The 25,639-nt window shown below is 37.1% G+C and overlaps 1 protein-coding gene across 11 annotated transcripts in view; it reads right to left on the bottom strand.

Moving 5' to 3' along the window:
• The window catches only part of LOC115211107 (calmodulin-regulated spectrin-associated protein 2), a 179,297-nt gene that overhangs the window by 5,642 nt on the left and 148,016 nt on the right, over window positions 1-25,639 (bottom strand). For 3 of the 11 annotated variants that reach the window (XM_036502351.1, XM_036502355.1, XM_036502361.1), the window contains 5 exons: window positions 20,843-20,875; window positions 12,815-12,886; window positions 11,517-11,588; window positions 5,225-5,308; window positions 4,414-4,532 (listed from right to left, as the gene is read on the bottom strand). In XM_036502351.1, the coding sequence (XP_036358244.1) occupies window positions 4,414-4,532; window positions 5,225-5,308; window positions 11,517-11,588; window positions 12,815-12,886; window positions 20,843-20,875 (380 nt within the window). Of the gene's footprint in view, window positions 1-4,413; window positions 4,533-5,224; window positions 5,309-11,516; window positions 11,589-12,814; window positions 12,887-18,830; window positions 18,873-20,842; window positions 20,876-25,639 lie in introns of all 11 variants that reach the window. The other 8 variants (XM_036502353.1, XM_036502359.1, XM_036502352.1 and 5 more) reach the window with 5 other exon arrangements.

Here is a 25,639-nt window from a genome sequence, read left to right as displayed (position 1 = left end):
AGTAGTATAATGATAATAATAATAATCAACTGGTACAAGGACAAAGGGAAACTCTAGAAAGATGCAGTTATAGAGGAGAGGATGATGAAATATTAGTTTCATCATCATCATCATCATCATTTAGCGTCCGTTTTCCATGCTAGCATGGGTTGGACGGTTCTACTGGGGTCTGTGAAGCCAGAAGGCTTCATCAGGCCCAGTCAAATCTGGCAGTGTTTCTACGGCTGGATGCCCTTCCTAACGCCAACCACTCCGTGAGTGTAGTGGGTGCTTTTTACGTGCCACCCGCACTGGTGCCAGACAGAGCTGGCAAACGGCCACGAACGGATGGTGCTTTTTATGTGCCACCGGCACGAGGGCCAGGCGAGGCTGGCAACGGACACGAAACGGGGCGGTGCTGGCAACGGTCGCGAAACGGAAAGTTCTCTTACATGCCACCGGCACTGGTAACACATCTGCAATTTCCATTGATCGATTTCGATTCTGATCCTCCCTTGCCTCAATGGGTCTTCACAAGCAGAGTTTCGACATGCCACCGGCACTGGTAGCACATCCGCAATTTCCATTGATCGATTTCGATTCTGATCCTCACTTGCCTCAACACGTCTTCACAAGTAGAGTTTTGTGTCCCAAGAAGGGAAGGTATGCATACGTAGGCTGGCTCCATCCCATGTAGAAGGCCACGGGTTGTGGACTCACTTGTCCTGCCGGGTCTTCTCGCGCACAACACACTTCCAGAGGTCTCGGTCTCTAGTCATTTCCTCAGTGAGACCTAAAGTTCGAAGGTCGTGCTTCACCACCTCGTCCCAGGTTTTCCTGGGTCTGCCTCTTCCACAGGTTCCCTCAACCGCTAGGGTGTGGCACTTTTTCACACAACTATCTTCATCCATTCTCGCCACATGACCATACCAGCGCAAACGTCTCTCTTGCACACCACAACTGATGCTTCTTAGGTCCAGCTTTTCTCTCAAGGTACTTACACTCTGCCGAGTGTGAGTACCGGCATTACACATCCATCGGAGCATACTGGCTTCATTTCTAGCGAGCTTACGCATATCCTCAGCAGTCACGGCCCATGTTTCACTGCCATGTAGCATGGCTGTTCGTACACACGCATCATACAGTCTGCCTTTCACTCTGTGCGAGAGGCCTTTTGTCACCAGCAGAGGTAAGAGCTCTCTGAACTTTGCCCAAGCTATTCTTACTCTAGCAGTTACACTTTCAGCACACCCGCCCCCGCTGCTGACTTGGTCACCTAGGTAACGGAAACTATCAACTATTTCTAGTTTTTCTCCCTGGAAAGTGACGGAAGTTGGTCTCAGAGCATTTTCAGTGTTTATTGTTCCTGAGCATCTGCCACATACAAAAACCATCTTCCTAGTTAGCCTTCCTTTGACATTGCTGCATCTCTTATGTGTCCATAGCTTACACTTGGTGCATCTTATAGAGTTTCTACCTACACCTTTTCTACAGATCGAGCAGGGCCATCTACCTGAAGGTGTTTGTGATTTGTCTACCTTCCTACTGATTACGACTTTGGTTTTAGCTAGATTGACTCTGAGGCCCTTCGATTCTAATCCTTGTTTCCACACCTGAAACTTCTCCTCCAGTTCTGATAGCGACTCAGCAATTAGAGCAAGGTCATCAGCATAGAGGAGCTCCCAAGGGCATCCTGTCTTGAATTCCTCCGTTATTGCCTGGAGGACTATGATAAATAGGAGGGGGCTGAGTACTGAGCCTTGGTGGACTCCTACCTCTACCCGGAATTCTTCACTGTACACATTTCCAACCCTCACCCTACTAGTGGCGTCCCTGTACATGGCCCGCACAGCTCTCACTAACCATTCATCTATCCCTAGTTTCCTCATTGCCCACCAGATAAGGGATCGGGGGACCCTGTCGAAGGCTTTCTCCATGTCAACAAAAGCCAGGTACAGGGGCTTATCTTTGGCTAGGTATTTCTCCTGCAGCTGCCTTACCAGGAATATAGCATCAGTAGTACTTTTCCCTGGCACAAACCCAAACTGCATCTCATCTAAACTAACTCTCTCTCTAATTAGTTGGGCTATGACCCTCTCCGTAACCTTCATCACCTGGTCCAACAGCTTGATACCTCTGTAGTTATTTGTATCTAGGGCATCACCTTTACCTTTGTAGCAGTTGACTATTATACTGCTATACCAGTCATTGGATATGACCCCTTTGTGTATCACCTGATTAACTATACGGGTGACTAGGCTATAGCCGACACTACCAGACATTTTGAGCATCTCTGCAGTGATTCCTGATGGGCCTGGGGCTTTCCCTGTCTTCATGCTTCTAATTGCCTTAGCTACCACGGAACTATCAACTCGGATAGCTGGTCCCTCTGTTGGGTCAACATTCGGCAGACTCTCTTTATCCCATTCATTTTCTTCATTCAGCAACCTTTCATAGTGGCATCTCCAAACCTCTCTCTTTGCATCCTCATTTAGCGCAAGTGAACCATCTTCCATGCGAACACAGTTCTCTCCTACCACATCACGATTCTCTCTCACACACTGTCTTGCAACACGAAACACTTCCAGTCTTTGGTCCTCACGGCGCAGAACATTGGCAAATTTTTTCTTATCTGCTTCCCCTCTGGCTAAATAAACCTGTCTCCTAGCTTCTCTTTTGGCAGTCTGATACAATCCCCTGCTACCCCCATTTTTCCAGACCTTCCAAGCCTGTCTCTTTTCTCTAATAGCCCTGTCTACAATATTGTTCCACCACCACGTTATTCTAGGTCGAGAGGGGACTTTGCACCAGCCACAGATCTGGTCAGTGGCTCTCAGCAGGTTGTCCCTTAGAAACGTCCAGCTGTCTTCTACCCCCTGTGATGCTCTATCCCCTTCTACTTCGTCAGAGGCTTCAAGTAATATGTCCCTAAATCTCTGTCCATTTGCAGGATCTTTAAGCTTCCAGATCCTTCTTCTCCATATTTGTTGTCTTCTGGTTGTCCTCCTAGTCCTGATCCTAAAGTCACTAACTACCAGTCTATGTTGTGGGGTGGTTCCTAATCTGTGGTCCGCAAAGGTAGTGTTGGAGGGTCCTTGAACTAAATTTGAAATTATATATATATATATATATATGGAGAGTAAACATACTACTATCATGTTCTTAAGAATGAAATCAACCTCTCTGTCTGTACATCTACCCTCTTTATAATGTTGGAAAATGAAATAAGGGTAAGAATGTGCATTGTCCGTTTAATTGGAAAATTCTGTAAGTGGCTGAAGATTGCTTGACATTTTAAAACTGATGTAATACTTACAGTGTTTAATAAAATGAAGTAGCATGAAACAATTGTACTACTCTACCTCGGATATACTTGTTGCTTATTTTGATTATAATCACCCCATTTGATTTATATGGATAACAACATACCAAATTCTGGTGCCTTTAACTTAAGTACCATATTCATCTGAATCTAAATGTTGCTATATATATATATATATAAATATATATAAGCATATTAAAAGTGGGTCCGTGGGAAAACTCATTTAAACACGAAGTCCTTAGTAATGAAAAGACTGGGAAATTGTCAAGAAGGCTGAGGGTGTCTTGGCTCACTCACCAAATCCTTTGTGAGCCGCTCTCCGGCTATCTATCTGCGGCTTTATATAGCTATGGTAAGACCTCACCTGGAATTTGCATCACCGGTCTGGAACCCCTATCTTGCCCAGGATATCAATCGTCTGGAAGCTGTTCAGCGACGTGCAACCAAAAGAATACCCTCCATCAGGCATTTGCCATATCCTGAACGCCTTACTTCCCTGGGCATGGACACATTGAAACTCCGACGTCTGGCAGCTGACTTGGCAGACACCCATAAAATTATCAACCATCGTACAAACAATAACTCTGAGCACCTTTTCAAACTCCACCCATCTAACACCTGTGGACATATTTACAAAGTAAGAAAACAGCACAGATCCCATGACTTTAGGAAACATTTTTTCAAGCTGAGAGTTGCTGAAGCATGGAACAAACTGCCGGCATCAGTTGTTAGTTGTCGGAGCACTGCATCCTTCAAAACTTCCATGCTTCCTGAGATTCGCCAACACTACACTTGATTTTCTCCCCTCCATACACACACAAGCATGTATCTGTGTCATACATTGTTCGCTTTCCAGACATTTCTACATTACTGCATGTACTTTATATGCACTTTCTGACAAGTTGTGGTGCACCTGAGCACTGTATACAATAATTTCATTATTATTATTATTATACTGTACTAGTTAATATTTTCCCTTTTGCCTCTAAGTATGGGAGACAACCCTAGATATATTTCTGCCTTCGTCGGACAGTTATAGCTTCCCCTTAGCTTACCAAAGACGTAATCAAGGGTGGAATAGTAAAAAACAAAAAAAAAATGGTATGACTCACCTCTAAGACTTTATTTTTCAGATCTAAGTTCACACATCCTGCTAAACAACAATGACTAATGGCGTTGATTATAATGTGACGGTTTGACTTGGAGCTTGGTTTCACAAAGAGTTTGGGACCTGGAAAAGAGTCAAGAGGCACACGCGTGTGGATAAGCAGAACAACAACATCGTTTGGGCATTTGAACGGAAAGAAAAGAAGAGGTCCAGTTTTGTAGGAGACACACTGTACTAAACACACACACGCACACACACACCACACACATAAGGAGTAAAGGAGTAAAGAACCCCTTCAGTCATGACTGACCATGGGATTGCACCTAGAACGTTCTCCAAAGCACAAGTCCGGGCAAGGTTGTTTATGGAAGACCAGTTGCCCGTGCATACCTGCCTCCTCTCTTCATGCCACTGATGTTATCCAAGAGAAAGGCAAAGAAGCCAATACAGCTTGGCACCAATGACGTCACAACCCATTTCTACAGCTGAGTGAACTGGAGCAACGTGAAATAAAGTGTCTTGCTCAAAAACACAACACACAGCCCGGTCTGGGATTTGAACTCACAACCTCATGATAGTGAGCCCAATGCTCTAACCACTGAGCCACACACACACACATACAAATAAAGTGTCTTGCTCATGAACACAACACACAGCCCAGTCCAAGAATCGAACTCACTACCTTGTGATTGTGAGCCTGATGCTCTAACCAATAAGCCACACACACACACACACACACATATATATATACACACATACGCACATATATACACATGCACATATATATACACACACAGACAGAACCGACACAATACCTGTATAGTCCGAACCAGCAGTTGAACCTGCATCACTGCTACTCTCAGTACTCTTACCACTCTTCCTACCAAATCGGTACAAGTCTGAAAAACGGTAACAAAAATGCCAACATTAGCAGACAGACAAAACTGAGACAACAACAACAATTAAAAATAAATCAAAGACACTCTAATAAACAGTTAATTAACAACTGGACAGCAGAAAATATCAGGTGAAATAATATGTATGGTTGCTGCCATGGTAAATTAGTTTTAGAATTTGGTAGCAAGGAACTCTGTCATGACTCAGCTGTGGCACTGTGATGCCGAGATTAGAGCACAGCACTTGCAGGGCAAACCAACAGCACCACAGAGTGCCCCAAAAGCAAAACGGATGCAAAGTGAGAAGCAGAGATGTCCAGCAGATTCTCTCTTTTGATGTTTATAGTAAACAGTGGACCAAGAATACTGATGTCCACATTCACCACACAAACCAGCTTTTCTACTCACAATGTGAACACTGCCAGTCTACACTCATTATTATATACCCTCACCACTATATATATGTGTGTGTATATATATAGTTCAGCAAAATTTAGATTCAGATGAATATGGTACTTAAGTTAAAGGCACCAGAATTTTGTATGGTATTATCCATATAAATCAAATGGGCTGATTATAATCAAAAGAAGCAACAAGGAAATCCAAGGTAGTGCAGTACAATATCTATATATCTACCTTCTTTGTAATGTTGGCAAATGGAATAAGTATAAAAATGTACATTGTCTATTTAATTAAAAAACTCTATATGTGGCTGAAGATTGCTCTACATTTTAAAACTGATGTAATACTTACATTGTTTAATAAAATGAAGTAGCATGAAACGATTATACTGCACTACCTTGGATATGCTTGTTGCTTATTTTGATTATATATATACTGCCAGCGTCTATACTTACCAAATAAACGCTGACAGTTCTTGCATTCACCCCATAAACACTTCTAGTCTGTACTCATCATATAAACATTGTGAACCAAGAACTCTCAGCTAAGATTTCTTAATTTAGTTTCAAGACATGATAGCAATGTGCCTTGAGTCAAAGAACAGAACAAGACATCTTGAAGAAAGAAAAAAAATTAGATTTTTTTCTGCTATTGAAGGTGGGGGATATCAGAGAAAGAGAGAGTATAAAAGCATGTTGTGATGATAATAATAATATCAAAAATATAAGAAGATTACCATTGTCATCTAGTGAGCGATATATTGACATCTTATGTGTCTTCAACTGGTTCAAAAAATAATTTTGTCAATCTACTTCATTTTGGTTAATATATAAATAATTGAGTTAACTCCTCCAGTTGATAATGGCACTCTTCTTTTAATTTTGACTCTATATCTTTGGGAGGAGTTATCTCAATCCTTTAAATAATAACAATAATAATAATACTGAAATAGAAAAAGGATAGTTCCTCACAAAACTTTCAAAGGAAATTCTTATAAGAAGCAGTAAAAATTCCCAGCTCTGAGGACTAGCTGAAATTATTGAGTTTTCTTGTGGTTCCACTCTGCTGGCTGCCAAAATGACAACTAAGTAGTGGGATGGGAAGTTATTAGTTAGAGACTACTGGCATATCCTAGAGATTTGTCTCTCTCATCACCTCTTAACTACAAAAACTAAACCACATCTAATATGACTATGTATGAGCAAATGTAGGAGCCTCTAAATTGTCAATCAACCTGCTAGAAATAACAGCTACACCACCCACAAATCATACTCTAGTGTGTAAAAAGAACCCCAAAGAACACATAGATTAATGTAGTCCTAAATACACAATGCCTGAATTATCTTTGAAATAACTCGGCCAAATCAGTGCTGATTTACAGGCTAAAACAACAACATCAGAAATCCTGGAGGTACAGGAGTTTACCAACTTCCAGACAAGATCCAGTGCTACAAGACAGGTAAGCAGTCACAGAAGATAGAGATTCCAGTAAAAGGAACCATGGGCTACAAAGATGCAAGAGATTGCTTCATTAGAACACTGCAGCCAGAGGTTCTCCTGGCCACCATGAACCGAGATGGCACAGTCTACGGTGACTAGTAAAGATATTGTGGTTCAATTGTAGAGAGAAAACATGAATGATAGAGGAGGAGGAGGAGATGGTTCAAGGAAATGATACAAGAAGACATGGTTATTTAATTTTAGGTTGAGGGCATGAATGAACATATGGATATGGCTGTCGGATTTTAGGTTGAGGGTAGCAGAAGATGCAAAAGTCTTATCCCAATCCAGAAGAAGAAATGATGTTATTCTATTATGATCCATTACAATGAGAGATGAACTTAAAGAGCATGAGGTTGGCTTCAGGTCAGTCCTGATGAGCAACCTTATAAACAAAGACATCCCAGATATGACCATCTGGCCCAGTGATTCTCAACCAGGGTCTATAATAGAATTTTGTTGTTAAAATTCATCTGAAAATGGCTTACACTTCTACATAAAACATTTTAACAGATTTTAAAAAAATTAAATTCTTAATATTTCATTCTGATGATATAATATGATTTTATCAAAACAATGGTTGTGGGGGTCCAGCAGAGTAAAATAGGAATAAAAGGGAACCATATGGGAAGAAAAATGATTGAAAACCACTGATCTGGACCTTTCAGATAGGGTTGGCCAAAAGTCACCAGACAGTAAATCAAAAATCCCATAAATACTTAATATTGAATTTTATTTATTCATTCTAATTATGAATCTTTGATAATTGAATGCTGCAAGTTAAAAATCACCATTTTATTTTTTTCAACATTTGTCTATAAAATAATTTTTTGTTTTAATCTAGGAATTAAATGGTTTTGATTTACTGTCAGGTGACTTTTGGCCAACCCTGTCTACCTGGGACTGCATTCTCCTTTTCATACATTGTTTTGATGCGATTTAAAGGAATTTAGTTGCATCATTAGTTAAAAGTAAACATTGCAAACAGATGAGAGAGAGAGAGAGAGAGGCAGAGAGAGAAAGAGGGAGAGATACCAGAGAGATTACTGAAGTGGAATGTTACCATGCAGTCAATCATCAACTGACATTCATTACATAACGAAGAACAGGTGAGAGGAGAGTAATGAAGATGACCATGCAATATATAGAATTTACAGATCCAATGTAGGCAGGATCGACAAAGAAAGGTATTCTATCTAGTGAGAGATAAATATTAATTTAATAACAGGTGAGCTAGTTTCATGCTTTAGAGATACATCAAATTAGCAGGTACACACAACATTCTTGGAGATACCTGGCATGCTATATATACCTGCCAATTTAATTTACCTTAAAACACGAAACTATAAAGTAGCTCTTTGTGTGTGTGTGTGTGTGTGTGTGTGTGTGTGTGTGTGTGTGTGTGTGTGTGTGTGTGTGTGTGTGCTGTATATATCAGAATATAGGATAACTGGGGAGATATATAAGATGTATTATTAAATTACTTAACTAGCCATCAACCATTAGTTGAGGTAACAACTTATGGAAAACTTGGGGTCACATTTTATAGCATGTGTATCAGACAGCAGCCTATTTTGGTGAAAGAGGTTCTTTGCTTTGTCTGAAGGTTAAAAGGTCTTCTTATATGCCAGCATATACAGTGTGTGTGTGTGTGTGTGTGTGTGTGGTATGTGTGTGGTGTGTGTGTGTGGTGTGTGTGCGGAAAGAGGGCGGAGGGAGCAGCACCGATATCTATAAATATGTAGTCACACAGACAATCATAATGAAATTTTGGAACCCTTAACAACTAAATTCTTGCGTCCCTAACATTTTTAACCTGGACAAGAGAGCATTTTAAGTAGAGACACAATTTAAAGTGAGATATAATTAAAAAAAGAAAAAAAAAAGGAAGTAATAATTTTCATTTGAATGCATAAGAGACAAACACAGACGAAAACCGAAAACTATACTCTGAAAAAAGGTGTTTAGATTTCAATTTCCTCTTCACCAAACCTTCACCGATATTCAATGCTCAGCTACAGTCTATAATGAGTCCCCGTTATCCCAGAGCTGTTTCTAAATTCTAAGTATTTCAAGGAATCCAGGCAGCTATTTTGGTAAAACTTTACAAAAATACAATAAACTTCGTAATGAGAAAACAAAAACAAAAAAAAAATTAAATATCTTCTTCCTTTTTCTTAAATTTCAAATTCCAACTTGTATTCCTGCCAAGATTTGTCTAGACATGATTATCTCCCTTACAACAACTAGTTACCAGAGCACATCAGCATTTGGGGCGAATGTTTAAAAACCTTTAATTTTTATACTAAATTCTATGAACGTTCGATACTAGGTTTGCATCTGCTCTTCAAAATTTGTGAAATAACTAAGTTTGAGGGATTTTCTTAGCAAAAAATTAAGAATCTTGCAAGGTTTCCTAAAACCTTATCAATTTATTTGGGCGTTTTGAAGAGCATTAACTGTTAGAAACTCATAAAATCTTCAAAATATATATTTTTTTTAATATTTGAAGACCTAATGGGTTTCAAAAATTGTTGTTAGCATCAGAGTGGCAGGTATATGAACAAAGCTAGTCCAGCTGTGACCATCCTGTTGTCTTCGTATATAAAACTAACCCAAGACAGAAATTATCTTTAGATGCTAAGTGGAGAAGACACCAACAGGCCAAGCTAATTACTCATTAGCAATACAACAACTTGATCAATTATCAGCTCCAGTTCTGAAATTATCACTAAACTAGCAGAACAGCCTTTCAAATAAAGCTGTAGTTAATTTGTGATTTAATCAATAACTGGTCCTGAAAATTCCATACTTATATTCAGATTAAAAGGTACATCATTAATTAGTAGTAATGAGGAGAAGATAATATTGTTTTTAAGACTGTTGCTTATGAGAAGTCTCTATATTTTAAGGGTTGTAGAAACATGCCCAGGCCTATGTAAACATGTGCAGAGTTATGGTGAAACTTGAAGAGAAGGGGCCCCTAGCTAGAAACATGCACAGATGTAACATGCAATCCAATAACATTTTAGTTGCTGATGTAGTGTTGTCAATGATTGATGTAGAGGACTTAATGTTGAACACACGCTCAACACCCACCACCCTTGCCATCCCCACATTCGGGTTTTCATTTCTCTTGGGTTCTAGGACTCCTAAAACTGGTCACACAGTTTCTATGACATACGAGTGATCAAGATCACAACAATCTCCTCTAAAGTAAGCATTTCAGAGGGAAGAGAGGGGCGGGGACAAGTCGAATGCATGACCCCCTGCACCTGACTGGCATTTTATTTTTTAAATCCTAGTAGGATTTGAACTCGGAACATAAAGAGCTGCAAGAGATGCAACAATACATTTTTTCCAACATGCTAACGATTCTGCCAGTGCACCAACTTCTTCCCTAAATGGAATTGTAATTTCGTTTTTGGATTTGGTTTGCAAGATTCTTTATATGAGTTCGTGTGTTGAAGCATATTCTGTTGTGTCTGGGGAGAGTCATTTTCTTTTTGTGCCTTATAAGAGAGTCAAGACTATTGAAAAGGTTGCAAGACACAACGAAAATTTTAGGACAATAAAAATAAGAAAAAAGTAGAAACTTTACCGGTGAGTGTGTTAAATTATAAGGCACAAAAAGAAAATGACTCTCCCCAGACAACAGGAACTGTAATTATTTCTCAACGACTCCATTGTCAACGTAAACATGGCATTTGTAATGTATTCTCAATACTGATTTTTACTCAAGATTTTACAGTAAAAACATTCTTCTTAAATCTGAAATACTTTCAATGTCAACCAAAAGTCAAGCATCAACCCTAAGTCAAACGTCTTGACTGGGTTAAGTGAGTTGTAGAACAAGACGTACAGACAGACACTGCTGTGAATAAACACTAGAGGTGTCAGCAGTTAATGTTATCAAACTGCAATATGAAATTCAAGACAATTCATAGAACTATATAACCATATACAGAATGGAAGAAGGGATTCCTGATAAATGGTCAACTCTGATCAATTACAGAATCACATTAACACAAACATCAGAGCTCCCAATCAACAATTCTTTCAAAGTAAAGACTAAAAATGTGGTGAAAAGTGTATAAAAAGAATACTACAAAACTAAAAGTGATGTAAAGTGTCTAGATCCCATCAGCACCACCACCACCATCTACAGCAACTATAGCTTTGTCACTACACCCACCATCACCGTTTCTATCATGCCAAGAGTCAGTCCCCAACTAGTATCTACAGAGATGTTTGTACGTCGGAAGCAGTAAAACTGCCACATGCAGTCGGATGAACAAAGAATATTTACCTGGGGATGGTGGCCGTCTGCCAGTTCCGTAACGACCAGAGTGATTTTGTTGTGTGAATAGGCTCATCATCACTAGAGGAAGAGGAAGAACAATCAAAACAGCCCCTCCTAGAACTCCATCTTCAGGCTAGGTCACTTTAACGACAGCCTGGGTCAGGGAGTTAGTTTGTCTCAAGACTTACAACGATATTTGGAAGGTTTACTTCATGCAAATGATTATTGTTTCATTAGGTGACACGGGAAGAGGGAGAAAAATAATTTATTTAATATTATCCAGTAACAAGTAGGTGACAGAATGGACAATTTTTGAATTTAGACAAAATTTTATTCTATCTGAAACTCACTAAAGTTTAAAATATAAACTTAAAACGTTTTGAAAAAAGACTAACCAAGTTCTTAAATTTATTGGATGAGTGAGGTTTAATTTCTTTACTTACACATTATATATAATTGATAAATGTTTAATATCTGTAATTTATTTTTATATACTTCATAACAATATATAACCCCTACTCTCCCTGCTGTCAAGGTTGATTCTAACATCCAAGCGTTTGTTAATTTACCATTTCAGTGTTGGTGCAAATGATCTGTAGAACTAAACCATGATTCTTCAATCCAAATTAATTTTAAAAATAAAAATAAATCACGACTACAATTTTCAAGTGACAGACCATTTGGGAATTTACAGTCAATACCCATGACTTTCAGAAACATTTTTTTCATTTTCACACTCAGAATTGCTGAAGCATGGAATAAACTACCCACATCAGTTGTTGGCTGTTGGGATGCTATGTCCTTCAAAACTTCCTGAAATTCGCCAACAGTACACCTGATGTCCCCCAACCTTTATTTTTTTTTTTTTGTTAGCAATTCATTTACTGTCCATGCACTTTTGGCTACTTTGTTCTGATGGGTTGTGGTGCACCTGAGCGCACTGTAAACATTAAGTTCAATGTTGTTATTATCATTATTATATAAAGTTGTAGAAGGAAGACAAAACTAGAGAAACCTTGTTTATAACGAGAAAGAATTTAATGACTCGTCCAGTATTAATTTCAGCACAATTTTACTAATCAAATTCAGCTCTGAACTGAGCTGAACTGGACTGGACTGGACTGGACTGGTTTCAACCGGTCTGGACTAAATGCTAATTCCATTCAAGTAAAGAATTTCAAATTTAAAAAAGAAAAAGAAAAAAAATCAGTTCACATGAACTATTAAGATAAAGTTTATCCAACGCAAGAAGCAGGTGAGAAATGATAGGAGCTAATTAGATTAATTCTGAAGTAGTAGTATACCTGGAGATGGGGGTCTTCTGCCAAAGTTAGTGCGCCCCGAGTTGCCTTGATTTGCCAGTAAGTTCATTGACACTACAAAGAAAAGAAGAAAAGAAAAATAAATTATACCGAAGATTGGTTAGTTTTAAAAATAACATTTTTATTGGAAATTCAATATATACATTTATGTAAATTAATTTATTTAATTAGAATCAGTGTGATTTTAACTATTGCACTAATTTCCAAAGTACATTAAGAAGAATAAAATTAAACATTTCAAATAACGACAACTGGCTACAAAAATATAAAGTTCCAAGGTTTATAAAATAATTTTAATGTTTAATACGGTTTACAGAGAATTTATAAAACAATTAAGATATAAATAACAGCAATAAAGAGACATCTTTCATATTCATAGGCTTCAAGTGGTGACAGTAAGATTCAGTATTTTTAGAACTATACAAATTCCCACATTAAAAACAAGCAAGACCAATGCTTTGGCAATTAGGCATGCAGACGCAATTAAATTTCAAGTAATCTTTGAAAATTATCCTGAGAAACTTTAAGACATGACTACTTTAACACATTAACCACCACACGTCTCCAATGGGAGTTCACTGCAAACTTCCCACAACCTTCGTATGCACCGCCAGTGGTACATCATCATCATTTAACATCCGTTTTCCGTGCTAGCATGGGTTGGACGGTTCGACTGGGATCTGGGAAGCCAGGAGGCTGCACCAGGCTCCAGTCTGATCTGGCTGTGTTTCTACAGCTGGATGCCCTTCCTAACATCAATCACTCAGTGAGTGTAGTGGGTGCTTTTTACATGCCACCAGCACAGGTGCCAGGTGAGGCTGGTAACGGCCACGTCCGGATGGTGCTTTTTACATGCCACTGGCACAGGGATCACAACTACAATTTCCATTTGATATTTATTTTGATGTTGATGCACTTGACTCAATAGGTCTCCTCAAGCACAGCAGGTCACGTGCCACCACAGAAGCCAGTCAAGGCGGCGCTGGCATCGGCCACGTTCAGATGGTCAGAATTTGAGAAAATATTTTCATTCTGTATCTTTGACATGCATTCCAGGATATTTAAACTAACATGAATGCTAAATACCAAAGTTTAATTATGAAATATCGTAAAAATACAAAAAAAAAAAAATCCCATTTCCTTGTAATTGAACATTTTCACTGGAAATATGTGGTGTCACCAGTAAGGTCCAGTAACAGGCTGCAGTGATTAATGTGTTAATGTATATAAGCCGTCTACATTATTGTCTAGAGTCCTAAGACTCATAGCATTGGTCAGCTAGTTTCCATAGTTATAAATGACCAAAACCACAACATTGACCCTCAACGTGACACCAGTCCATTACAGTTGAGTAGACTGAAGTAACGTTAAATAAAGTGTTTTACTCAAGTAAACCTTGACCTTACAATCATGAGGGCAACACCCTGACCAAAAGGCCTTAAATACATTTTTTTGTCTTTACTTATACAAACAGAATAAACAATTAACAATTCATAATGAAGGGATTGTTAATACAAAGCTATTCAGTTTATATTTATATAGTTGTTAGACTAAAAATTAGTAAATTCCAGTTTAATTATTTTACTGATACCAGTCATTAAGTTGGGGTATCACCCTCTATGAAACAACGAATACATCTTTGGGAAAACTTAAATCAATTATAATCACAAAGCTCTCTCTATTGAACTGGTTCCACAAACTGCCAGTTAAGAAGTGAATTAAGTCTACAGTCAGTGTTGGTGGCACCGTTGTTGTCCATCCATCTGTATTAGCATCACAACTGGCAGAGATAATAGACCGTTCTACAAGGCCTGGGATTTTGGTGGGAGCTGGGCCACTCAATTACACCAATCCCAGTGCTTCAGTGGGATTTATTTAATCAACCCAAAGAGGATGAAAGGTAAAGTCCATCTTGGCAGAATTTGAACTTAGAATATAAAGCCAGAAGACGTGCTGCTGAGCATCTTGTCCAACATGCTATGGATTCTGTCTGCTCACTGCCTTAACTGGCCAACATAATAATAATCCTTTCTACTGGAGGTACAAGGCCTGAAATTTGGGGGAGGGGCCAGTCAATTAGATGCCCCCCCCCCCCCCGCTTCCCAGTATGCAACTGGTACTTAATTTATCAACTCTGCAAAGATGAAAGACAAAGTCGACCTCAGTGGAATTTGAATTCAGAACGTAGTGACGAGTGAAATACTGCTAAGCATTTCATCAAGCGTGCTGACAATTCTGCCAGCTCACTGCCTTTGGCATAATAATAATAATAATAATAATAATAATAATAATAAACAACTGTTGATCAATGGTAATTCACTGACGATTTAGTTGTTTAATCAAATTAATTGTTCATCCAATTAGCACGTAAGCGGCTGAGTATTCCATAGTCATGTGTACCCTTAGCTTAGTTCCCAATCAGAATCAGTACAACAGAGTGTACAACAAGGTTGTACCTTTTGAATTACTGGTACAAGTGGTTTCAGGTGATAGCGTCTCCACCAAATACAATTTCAGATTATCTTAGAAGAAGAGAGAAAACCAACAGAAAGACCGTAGCCCACAGTTGCCATTAGAAACCTGTGCAGTGGTGTGTGAGGGTCTGGAAGGTCAGTCATTCCACTGACAGGGGTCAAGGGAAAGAGTCAAGGAATACAGAGCTGAAACCTGAAGTGCTGGGTTTATAGCAACAACAGAGAATGGAAGCACCATAGATAACCGCCAAGTTGATAGTGAGAGGAACACTTAAGAAAATACCAGTCCAGTTATAAAATCACAGTCTGCAAATGGAAACTTTGGTACATTAAAGAATTGTGCCAACAGGAAGGTAGGAGAGGAAGGATAAGCTGTATATCTACAGTGGAAATACCTGAGATTGGATGTAGACTTTTCTACTGTTACTAGAAAAGCAACTAAGGTGCTGTATATTAAGCTTAGCACAGACAAGGATTAAAGGGTTTTCAAGATTATATAGATTACACCTTAAGAATTCAGTCACTTCGAAAGATGTAAAATAATTTATTTTTAATAATGTAAAAAGCAGATAAAGCTTTCCAGTAGCTTTCATTGATCCAAACACAATGTTTACTTGCTATTATTTCTAATTTAAAAATCAATTATATATATATACACACATGTATCTGAACTCCAAGTTACTATAGATTGCTTATTTTATGATGTAGAAGAAAGAATGACATTTATTCCAACTAGGCTTGGTTTCTACAGCTGGCTACTCTTCCTACTGCTAACCACTTAAAAAGCACCCAGTACAGAGTGTACTGGGTGCTTTTTACGTGCCACCAGCACCAGGGCTTTTTATGTGGCACCATCACATAAAAAGGAATGTGCTAGGGAATGAAATGGGGGAGGAGGGAAGAAGGCTGACGGGACAGGGCTCCTCATAGACAAGCTTTACCATGATTCTGTTGTGGTGGGCAGGTCTTCCTGAGTACAGCCATGTGCCATACGTCTCAGTCATTTGTCATCTCCATTGTAACGCTCAGCATCTTGTGAACTGTTTTAGGTGTCTTTAGTAATTTGCAAGACAGACAGACATCCTCCCGATTCAGCAGAATGCTAACGATATGACACCAGTAGGAAACAGAAAGGGCTGCAATAGCATTCAGCTGGTACTAACTGAAGCTATGTGAAATGAAGTACCTTGCTCAAGGACCCAATTACCTGACCCAGGAATCAAACCCATGGCCTTAGAATTGTAAGTCCAAGAACCTAACCACTAGGTCACACGAGTTCACAATATACATTATTTACATTTGACAGATATTTATCCTCATCATGTTTGTTGCTAACACACTGTTTCAGCTGATATACCCTCCAGCCTTCATCGGGAAATTTCGAACTTGGGCTCTCGTTCCTAAGGTATTTTTTGATATTATTATTATTATTATTATTATTATTATTATTCGGGTCCACTGCCTGGAATTGAACTCGGAATCTTGGGGTTAGTAGCCCACGCTCTTAACCAGGCTGGAGGGTATATCAGCTGAAACATTGTGTTAACAACAGACAAGATGAAGACAAATGTCCATCAAATGTAAACGTAAATATTGTATATAATTCCTCACCTCTTAAATATAGAACTGTAAAGTTCACAATATATTCAGCATATAATGGTAAATAGTTTATTTTAGAAATTATGAGAAATTAATTCTTAGTAATATTAAATAATCTCTAGAAATAAATATTATTATTAAATTACTGTTTGGTCCAGTTGTTATTAGTTTAACCCAGCAATAATATTACAATCTATTAAAATAGAATAAAATAATTTCATATCCTGAGCACATACCTTCCAGTTTCATAAACCAGAACAAACGTTTTACATTTAATTAGTAAATTAAAACAATGATTTAGTTAATTATTTTTAATCAGATATCAATTTAAAATAGCAATAACAATAATTATACATAAAAAAAAAAGCTGCCTATTTTCATGCAAACTAAGAAAATTATTACAAAAATATAACCCCAGGTGAAATGTTGAACCAATGTGAAATGTTGGTTAGCCTTGTTTGTGTAGCAAAAAGGGGAACTTTCTAGAATGTAAGAAGAGCGGTAAAAGGCAGAAACAAGAATCAAAAAAAGGTTATTGGTGAGGCAGTATTATTGCTTTGGAATTTTCTGATTTTTTTTTTCTCCCCTCCGTCTTGAAAGCAGAAGCAGCTACTTGAGGTAACTTCTCTACTAAAGGAATCGGACTATTTCAAAGAACTTAACTCACAGTTAATATATTCACAGGCCATTTTCAGATTTTACGTATTTGTTTCAGTCACTAAACTGTGGCCATGCTGGGGCACTGCCCTGAAGAATTTTCTTTTAGTTGAATGTATCAATGCCAGGACTTAGATTTTTTTTTTATTTGGTTTTCAATCTGGTACTTATTCTATCAATCCCACCTGCTGAGCTGCTAAGTTACGGGGATAGTAAATTGTTTATTTTAGAAATGATGAGAAATTAATTCTTAGTAATATTAAATAATCTCTAGAAATAAATATTATTATTAAATTACTGTTTGGTCCTGTTGTTATAGTTTAACCGAGCAATAACATTTCAAGTTATTAAAATAGAATAAAATAATTTCATATCCTGAGGACACACCAACACTGGTTGTCAAGCAGCAGTGGGGAACAGACACACACACACACACACACACGTGTATGAGACAGGCTTCTTACAGTTTCCATCTACCAAATCCACCCACAAGGCTGGTGAACCCAAGACTGTAGCAGAAGACACTTAAAGCACCATGAAGTGAGACTGAACCCAGAACCATGTGGCTGGGAAGCAAACTTCATACCACATAACCACTCCTTGCACCAATGGAACACGGCTTCATAGATTGGAATATTATCAGAGAATAATATCTTTCCAAGGAGCTGCAACAACAGCAACAACAGCAGCAGCAATAGTCTCTGTTACATCCATGACCAACTCGACTGAAACCTAATCCTAGCAGCTTATGGCTTACAAAGAAAGAAAAAAATTGGCTGCGGGGAATGGTTAGCATCCTGCAAAGCAGCCTAATGTGAGCCATTGGCTACAACAACTCATGCAAATTTAAGAAATTGCACACACAGCCAACCCATGCTAACGACAATGACAAACGACAATATCATTACATATTATTTTTGATTATAACCAAAATAATTTGAGAAAAGCAATCACTTCCCAAGAACCATTCAACTTTGTAAATTTTTTTAATTGTTTTTGTGATATCTTCTTCGTTTGCAAGCATTGAAACGGTGTGCAACAGTGAATATATTTAAACAATGAGTTAAGTTTTGATAATGAGAGAGAGAAAGATGGCGGGACAAAAAAGAGGGTAAATGAAAGGGGAGGAGGGGAGGGTGAGCCTGAGCTTTGGTTGGGAAAGAGAACAGAATCCAGCGGCAGTTGTTTTCAGTATATAAATACATATATATGTGTGCATACATATATACGTATATATATAGAATTTGTCTCTTTGGTTATGTACAAACCTGCTTTCCGGAGTCCGGACCGAGAATAGTGAGGGATGCGTGCTGTAGGAAGATAGATAGAATGACACACTAATGCTGGCAGCAAAACAGCCACTTAGTCTAAACATATCTGGGAACCTGGATTTTAGTTCACATTCACTTCACAATAAAACAAAATAAAGCAAAGTTTTTTTTTTTTAAATAAACACACATACATATATACACACACGAGAAAAAAAAACACAGCAATCAGGCAATAAAAATTAAAATTATAAAAATAAAATTATAATCAAATTAAATCAAATAAAATATTTTTTTATATTTATTACTCTGAGGAATATGGACAAGTCTGTGTCCATATTGTCAAAGACTAAAACAATAAATAAATAAATAAAAAGAAGCAACAACATTTAAACTGCCAAATATAAAAAAAAGACTTGTTAATTAAACAGTTTTCCTCCATAAACTTGTGCTACACAGTATTAATTAGTCAGTCTTAAGGGTTGTCTTAATTAGTCGGTCTTGCTCACCTGTGTCACTTTGAGAGTGTGGTGGTTATCTCCCCTAACTTCACCTACGTAACAGCATCACCTTCCGTGTGTGTGTGTGTGTGTGTGTGTGTGTGTGTGTGTGTGTGCTGCCTCTCAGTTACTACCATTCATTCACTGCCTGTGTGCGTATTGGGAGGTAGTTGATCTAGTTTAAGTTCCAAAAATGTGCAGGTGTGGAGGGGGGCAAAATTTTATCACATTTTTGTGCTATTTTCACCAAAACCTAGCGACCATCAAATTTGAAAGACTTTTACCAATTGCTTAAATTATGACTGAAATGATCACCAACCCCTTAAATCATAGCTGAAAGACACACCAACCCCTTAATTCTTCACAGACTGACAATTCTTTTGATACCCACCCATTTGAGACAGTTTTAAAGTAATCTAAATTAAAATCTCCAACCAAAATTTTGTGTTAATTTTGTTTCCAGGCACCAGATTAATAAAGAAAAAATATTTTAAAAATTTAATTCTTCATCATTTTAAAAATTAATCAAAACAAAAGTAGTGTTGTCAGGAGACATGATAAGAAAATGATTAAATGACCCCTGCAAAATGACACCTCGACCCCCTAAATTTTCACTGAAAAAACACCTCCAAACTCCATAAACCATCCCTGAAAGATTCCCCCACTCAAACCTCTACATCGTGTGATAGCTTGAAGTTGTTCTCTCCAATAGGGCAACATAACACAGAACCTGATGAAATGACATGAAACAGACTGCTTACAACTCCAGAGCACTAAACAGAGATGCCTTTTACACAAAAGGCATTCATTAATCCAGTCTTGCAAACAGAATTAATTAATAAACCACTTATTTTAGACTAACAAAAACTAAATATTTGTAAACATAGAACAGAAAACTACAACTAAAATAATCATAGACTCTTAGCGAACCATTAGAGCTTCACTGTGAACTGTGGGACATATTAGCTATTAACTACAGAAGACTGACAATTGATGGAGAAATAAACAATTCACTTGAGAACCATCTTCGTAAACTAGAGACTTCTTTCAAAAGAGGGCAGCAGTAGATAAAGGTGGGAGGACAACGGTAGATAAACATTGAGTGGGGTAGTAACAGGGGTTAAAAGAAGATAGCATTGGGGTAAGGAGGGGGGAAAATGAGTCGTAATATTGGGCAAAACGTAGGTAAAAGGGGAACAGGGGCAGTCGAACAAGGAGCAGTGGAGGGTAAAAATTAAAAGACTAAAAAAATGCGGACTATGTATCTTGATGGGTTTTATCACATGCAAACATAAGGCAGTGCTAGATATAACATACATCGTCAGTGTGTGTGTGTGTGTGTGTGTGTGTGTGTGTATGAATGAATGCATGCATGTTTATGTGAGTGTGATCATTACACCATTTCTAATTCCCTAACAGACACAAAGCAACATAAATAGGAAAAAAAAAAGACACTAAAAACTTAATATATGTATATATATATACAGGTTTCAAGAAGTGAGATAACTGTACCTCTGGCTGGTGCTGGGCTGGATAGGCTTATCCCTAAGCAACAGATGAAATGGAGAAAAGAAAGAAACAAGTAGACAACACCATGAAGATTATTATTATTATTATTAGGGAACAAATTTATCCACATTATACAAGAGGGCAGATAAGGGAAGTAACAAAAGTGTAGAAAATTAAACAGGTAAATTAATTAGCAAAGGCAGAATAGGTAACAAAAAAAAAAAGCTTAAAGGGTCGGTCTAATAGAGAAAGGCAGCAGAATAGAAGCGTAGTGTGAGCAATGAACACATAGAAAGCAAGGCTGATATCAGTGGCTAAGGGTCGGGGGACAGACTTACCAGCTCAAGCAAAACAAAAGTTAAATTACGAACCAGAATTTAGGGGTTAAAAATAAATATATAGATATATATATATGTATATATATGTATATAGAAGAGCTACTTTACCAAAGTTCCAACACAACTAGTATCCAAAACTAAAACCATTTTCTGTGCAGACAATATGCAGATATATATATATATATATATATATATATAATATATATGTATGTATATACACACATATATATATATATGTAAAGCCGTTGATAAACTAACAAGTTTTTGCATTGCTCAGAAATGGAAAGCTAACTTTTTTTTTTAATTAATTTTTTTTATTTAGAAATAAAAAGAGACAAAACCAAATGAAAAATGAGGCTGTGCAAAATATATTGTAAATATTCAATGGAAGGAGTTTGTTAACCAGAGGTGTCCAGATTATCAGGCTAGGTTTGGTTAATAACATAACACAGGTGTAATATAGACTAGAAGGGTTAACAATGGAGTGGGATTATCAGGATTAATATATTTGATACATTTTGTGTGTGTATGTGTGTGTACATACATACATACATACATACATACACATATAAACACATATAGATACACACACACATATGTATATATCTGTATGTGTGTGTATATATATATATAGAGAGATATAGATATACATATACATATATACACAAATATGTACAAATATATATACATAAATATATACATATACATACATAAATATATATATACATAAATATATACATAAATATATATAAATATATACATAAATATATATAAATATATACATAAATATATATATATATATATATATATATATATATATACACATATATTATATATATACACATATATATAATATATATATACACATATATATATATAATATACACATATATATATATACACATATATATATATACACATATTTATAAATATATACACATATATATAATATACATATAAATATACACACACACTTGTGTCCATATACATATGTGCACACACAATGTGTTCATATATATATACACACACACAATGTGTCCATATATATATATACACACACACACACACACACAATGTGTCCATATATATATATATAAACACACACACACAATGTGTCCATATATATATATGTATATGCACACATTGTGCGCGTGTGTGTGTACATACATATATAAAATAATCAACAGAGCTAAGTCAAAATTATATCAACTACAGTTAAAAGTATGGTAACAAAATAAAAGTTAGTCAAGCTCATTAGCCACTTCTGTGATAACAGACAGTAAGCAGAAGAGAATCAACTGACTGATTAACTAATCTAATATTAAGAATGGTAATTAAATCATTAAGCATCAAAAGAGGCAATATTTGATCATCTTGAAAAAATCTGTGGTTCTTTTAGAATCAAATACAGAAGAATATCCAAAGCATAACAACCAGATGTTTAACACAACAATTTTACCTTAGGCTTTACCTCGGCAATTACTCACAGATGAAGGAGATGTGCAAATACTCGTTAGACATAATTACCAAGTCTTGTGTCATCAAGATTTAAAATGTTTCACTAATGGCAAGAAAGAATTTTTGAAGATATTTAAAAGAGAATTGAGACTGGAAACTCAAGACAAAAATTAATTCCAATCCACCTGAGACCATCCACAATTCTCTGATAGAGATTTCCTGTTTGGAAGAGATCTATAATTTCCATCAAATATTCATGTTAATTTTTGCTCCAAATACCAGCTGAATAATGACTATTTTACTAAATTCTCACATTATTTCCAAATTCATTCAGAACAAAAAAGCAGGATATTTCAACTAAAATATGATAATGAATAATGCTATATTTATAAAAAAATAAAGCTTGTAAGTTGTAATTTATAGGAGACCACAATACTGACAAGATACTAGGAGCATGTAACACTGAAATTCCTCAAGTTTCATTGTTTTTCAGACAATAACCACTGCAAGAAGTCAGATAGAAGCAGCATAATGGGCTATGCTAGAGAACTGAAACAGAAAAACTGTTTTTAAGAATTATTTTGGGAAGAACTAAAGTTAAAACAAATATGAAATCAATGATTTTAAATAGATTTCACCTCATCAATGTGAAATAACAAAAGTTTATATACTGATCATTCGACAACAACCAATCAATAATTTATTGAATAAAGGGCAGACGTTGAAGGGAGAGGGAAAGTCAATGAAGAGGTTGTGAATGGCAATGAATGAACTTTGACTAACAAACAACCGATTGATTGTTTAACCAACTGACAACTGATAATAAAGAAGTGATACTGAACCAGTGCCTGTGTTTATTATTGGCATAATGACCCTCCCAAGACAAGATTGAATTAAGGTTTATAGTTTTAATAAACTTCACAAAAACTGAGTCATTTTCTGAAATTTTGTTTATTCTAGAGAGAGAAGGGGGAGGGGGAGAAAGAGAAGGGAAGAGGTGAAAGGAGGGGAGATGGGGAGGAGATGGAAGAGAGACAGAGGGAGATGGGAGGGAGATGAAGGAGAGAGGGAAATGGGGGAGACAAAGAGATGGAGTAGAGATAGTGGGAAAGAAAGAGGGGAGGGAGAGAGAGAGTATTACAGATACTTCCTTCTCTCACCTCACAACAGGTGATTATCTCATTAGCAACCTGTAGCCAATTAGGATTATTTTTCATAAATTGTGATAAAAAACCTATGTTTCCGTGGCAACTGTTGACAGAGCATAAAACAAATGGAACAGCAACATAGAAAATAAATAGAAAACAAACAAGAGCACAAACAAGAAGGGCAACATTTTATATTTTTATTAACAATCCTGAAGATGGAAAACCAAGCTCAAAGGGAGTGGGGATGGAGACGAGGGGAGAGGGTAAATTTATCAACTGAAAATTGAAATCCTAACAGCACAGCATCCCAGTTTTTCTCAAAGTGAAACTGACCTAATATAATTAAGTTAACAAGATGGGATGGCGACTACCCCTTACATTCAGTTCCCTCAACTAACCACCAGAGAATCTTCCCAGAAGTGTCTGCCAATGAACCACTACCAACTGATACACTACTCAACGTTCAAAGACTTAGGTCAGTGCAACTATTTCAAAACAAACAAGAGCACTCAGAGAGCACAAACCTCTGCCAAGGCAACACCAACGTCCTCTCAATGATCAGCCAAAGATGATTTTTAAAATAAGAATATCTGAAATAAACTCGACTGCTCTCACAAACGAGAATATTAAAAATAAACCAGATGGCTCTCTAAAATTAAGTAAAAAACAGGAAAAATAATCAAGAATCCTTGTCCAGTACCGGATCAATCCCCAAATCTAATCAGTTCATGCCAATCACAAGGCCAAACAAACCTGAAAGTTTCATCTGAACCCATCCAGCGGTTCTTGAGATATTTTGTCCATGGACAAACAAACAACTGAAAACAATACCTCTGCCTTTGCTAAGTGCTTGAGCAGCACACAATTTATTGACCCAAAGGGATGGAAGACAAAGCAGACCTCAGCATAGGTCCACAAAAACAAAGCAGACCTCAACAATATTTGAACTCAGAAATGTAAAGACAGACAAAATGCTCAGCAGCCTGTTGTCCAGTACACTAACGAGTCTACCAGCTCATCACCTTAACAACAACAACAATAATAATAATAACAATAATAATGGTTTAAAATTTTGGCACAAGGGCAGCAATTCTAGGGAAGAAATAAGTCAATTACATCAACCCCAGTGCATAACTGGTACTTAAGTTATCGACCCCGAAAGGACGAAAGGTAAAGTTGACCTCAGCGGAATCTGAACTCAGAACATAGCAGCAGACAAAATGCCACTAAGCATTTTGCCTAATGTGCTAACGATTCTACCAGCTCACCTTCTTAACAACAACAACAATAATAATAAGAGCACTCAGAGAGCGCAAACCTTCACCAAGGCAACATCAACATCCTCTCAACGATTAGCCAGAGATGATTTTTAAAATAAGAATATCTGAAATAAACTCAACTGCTTTCACAAATGAGAATACTAAAAATTAACCTGACCACTCTCAAAAATTAAGTAAAAAAACAGGAAAAATAATCCAGAATCCTTGTCCGGCACCAGATCAACCCCAAAATTTAATCAGTTTGTGTCAGTCACAAGGCCAAACATCCCCGAAAGTTTCATCGAATCTATCCAGATGTTCTTGAGATATCTTGTCCACAGACAAACAAATAAGCACGACTGAAAAACAATGTCTCCGCCCTCGTTAAGGTGGAGGCAATAATTCTTTTTAATTCTGGCACAATGCCAGCAATTTTGAGCGGAGTGGGCAAGTTGACTACTACTTTATTTCATCGATCTCAAAAGGATGAAAGACAAAGTGGACTATGGTGAGATTTAAAACCAGAATGCCAAGAGCCAAAAGAAAAACTGGCTGGCATTTGGCTCAAAGTGCCAACATTAGTGCCAATCCATCACC

Source organism: Octopus sinensis, linkage group LG4 (assembly GCF_006345805.1).
Source record: "Octopus sinensis linkage group LG4, ASM634580v1, whole genome shotgun sequence".
NCBI classification, from domain to species: domain Eukaryota; kingdom Metazoa; phylum Mollusca; class Cephalopoda; order Octopoda; family Octopodidae; genus Octopus; species Octopus sinensis.
Note: the sequence above shows the minus strand (reverse complement) of the source record. Positions and strands in the feature narration are given on the sequence as shown.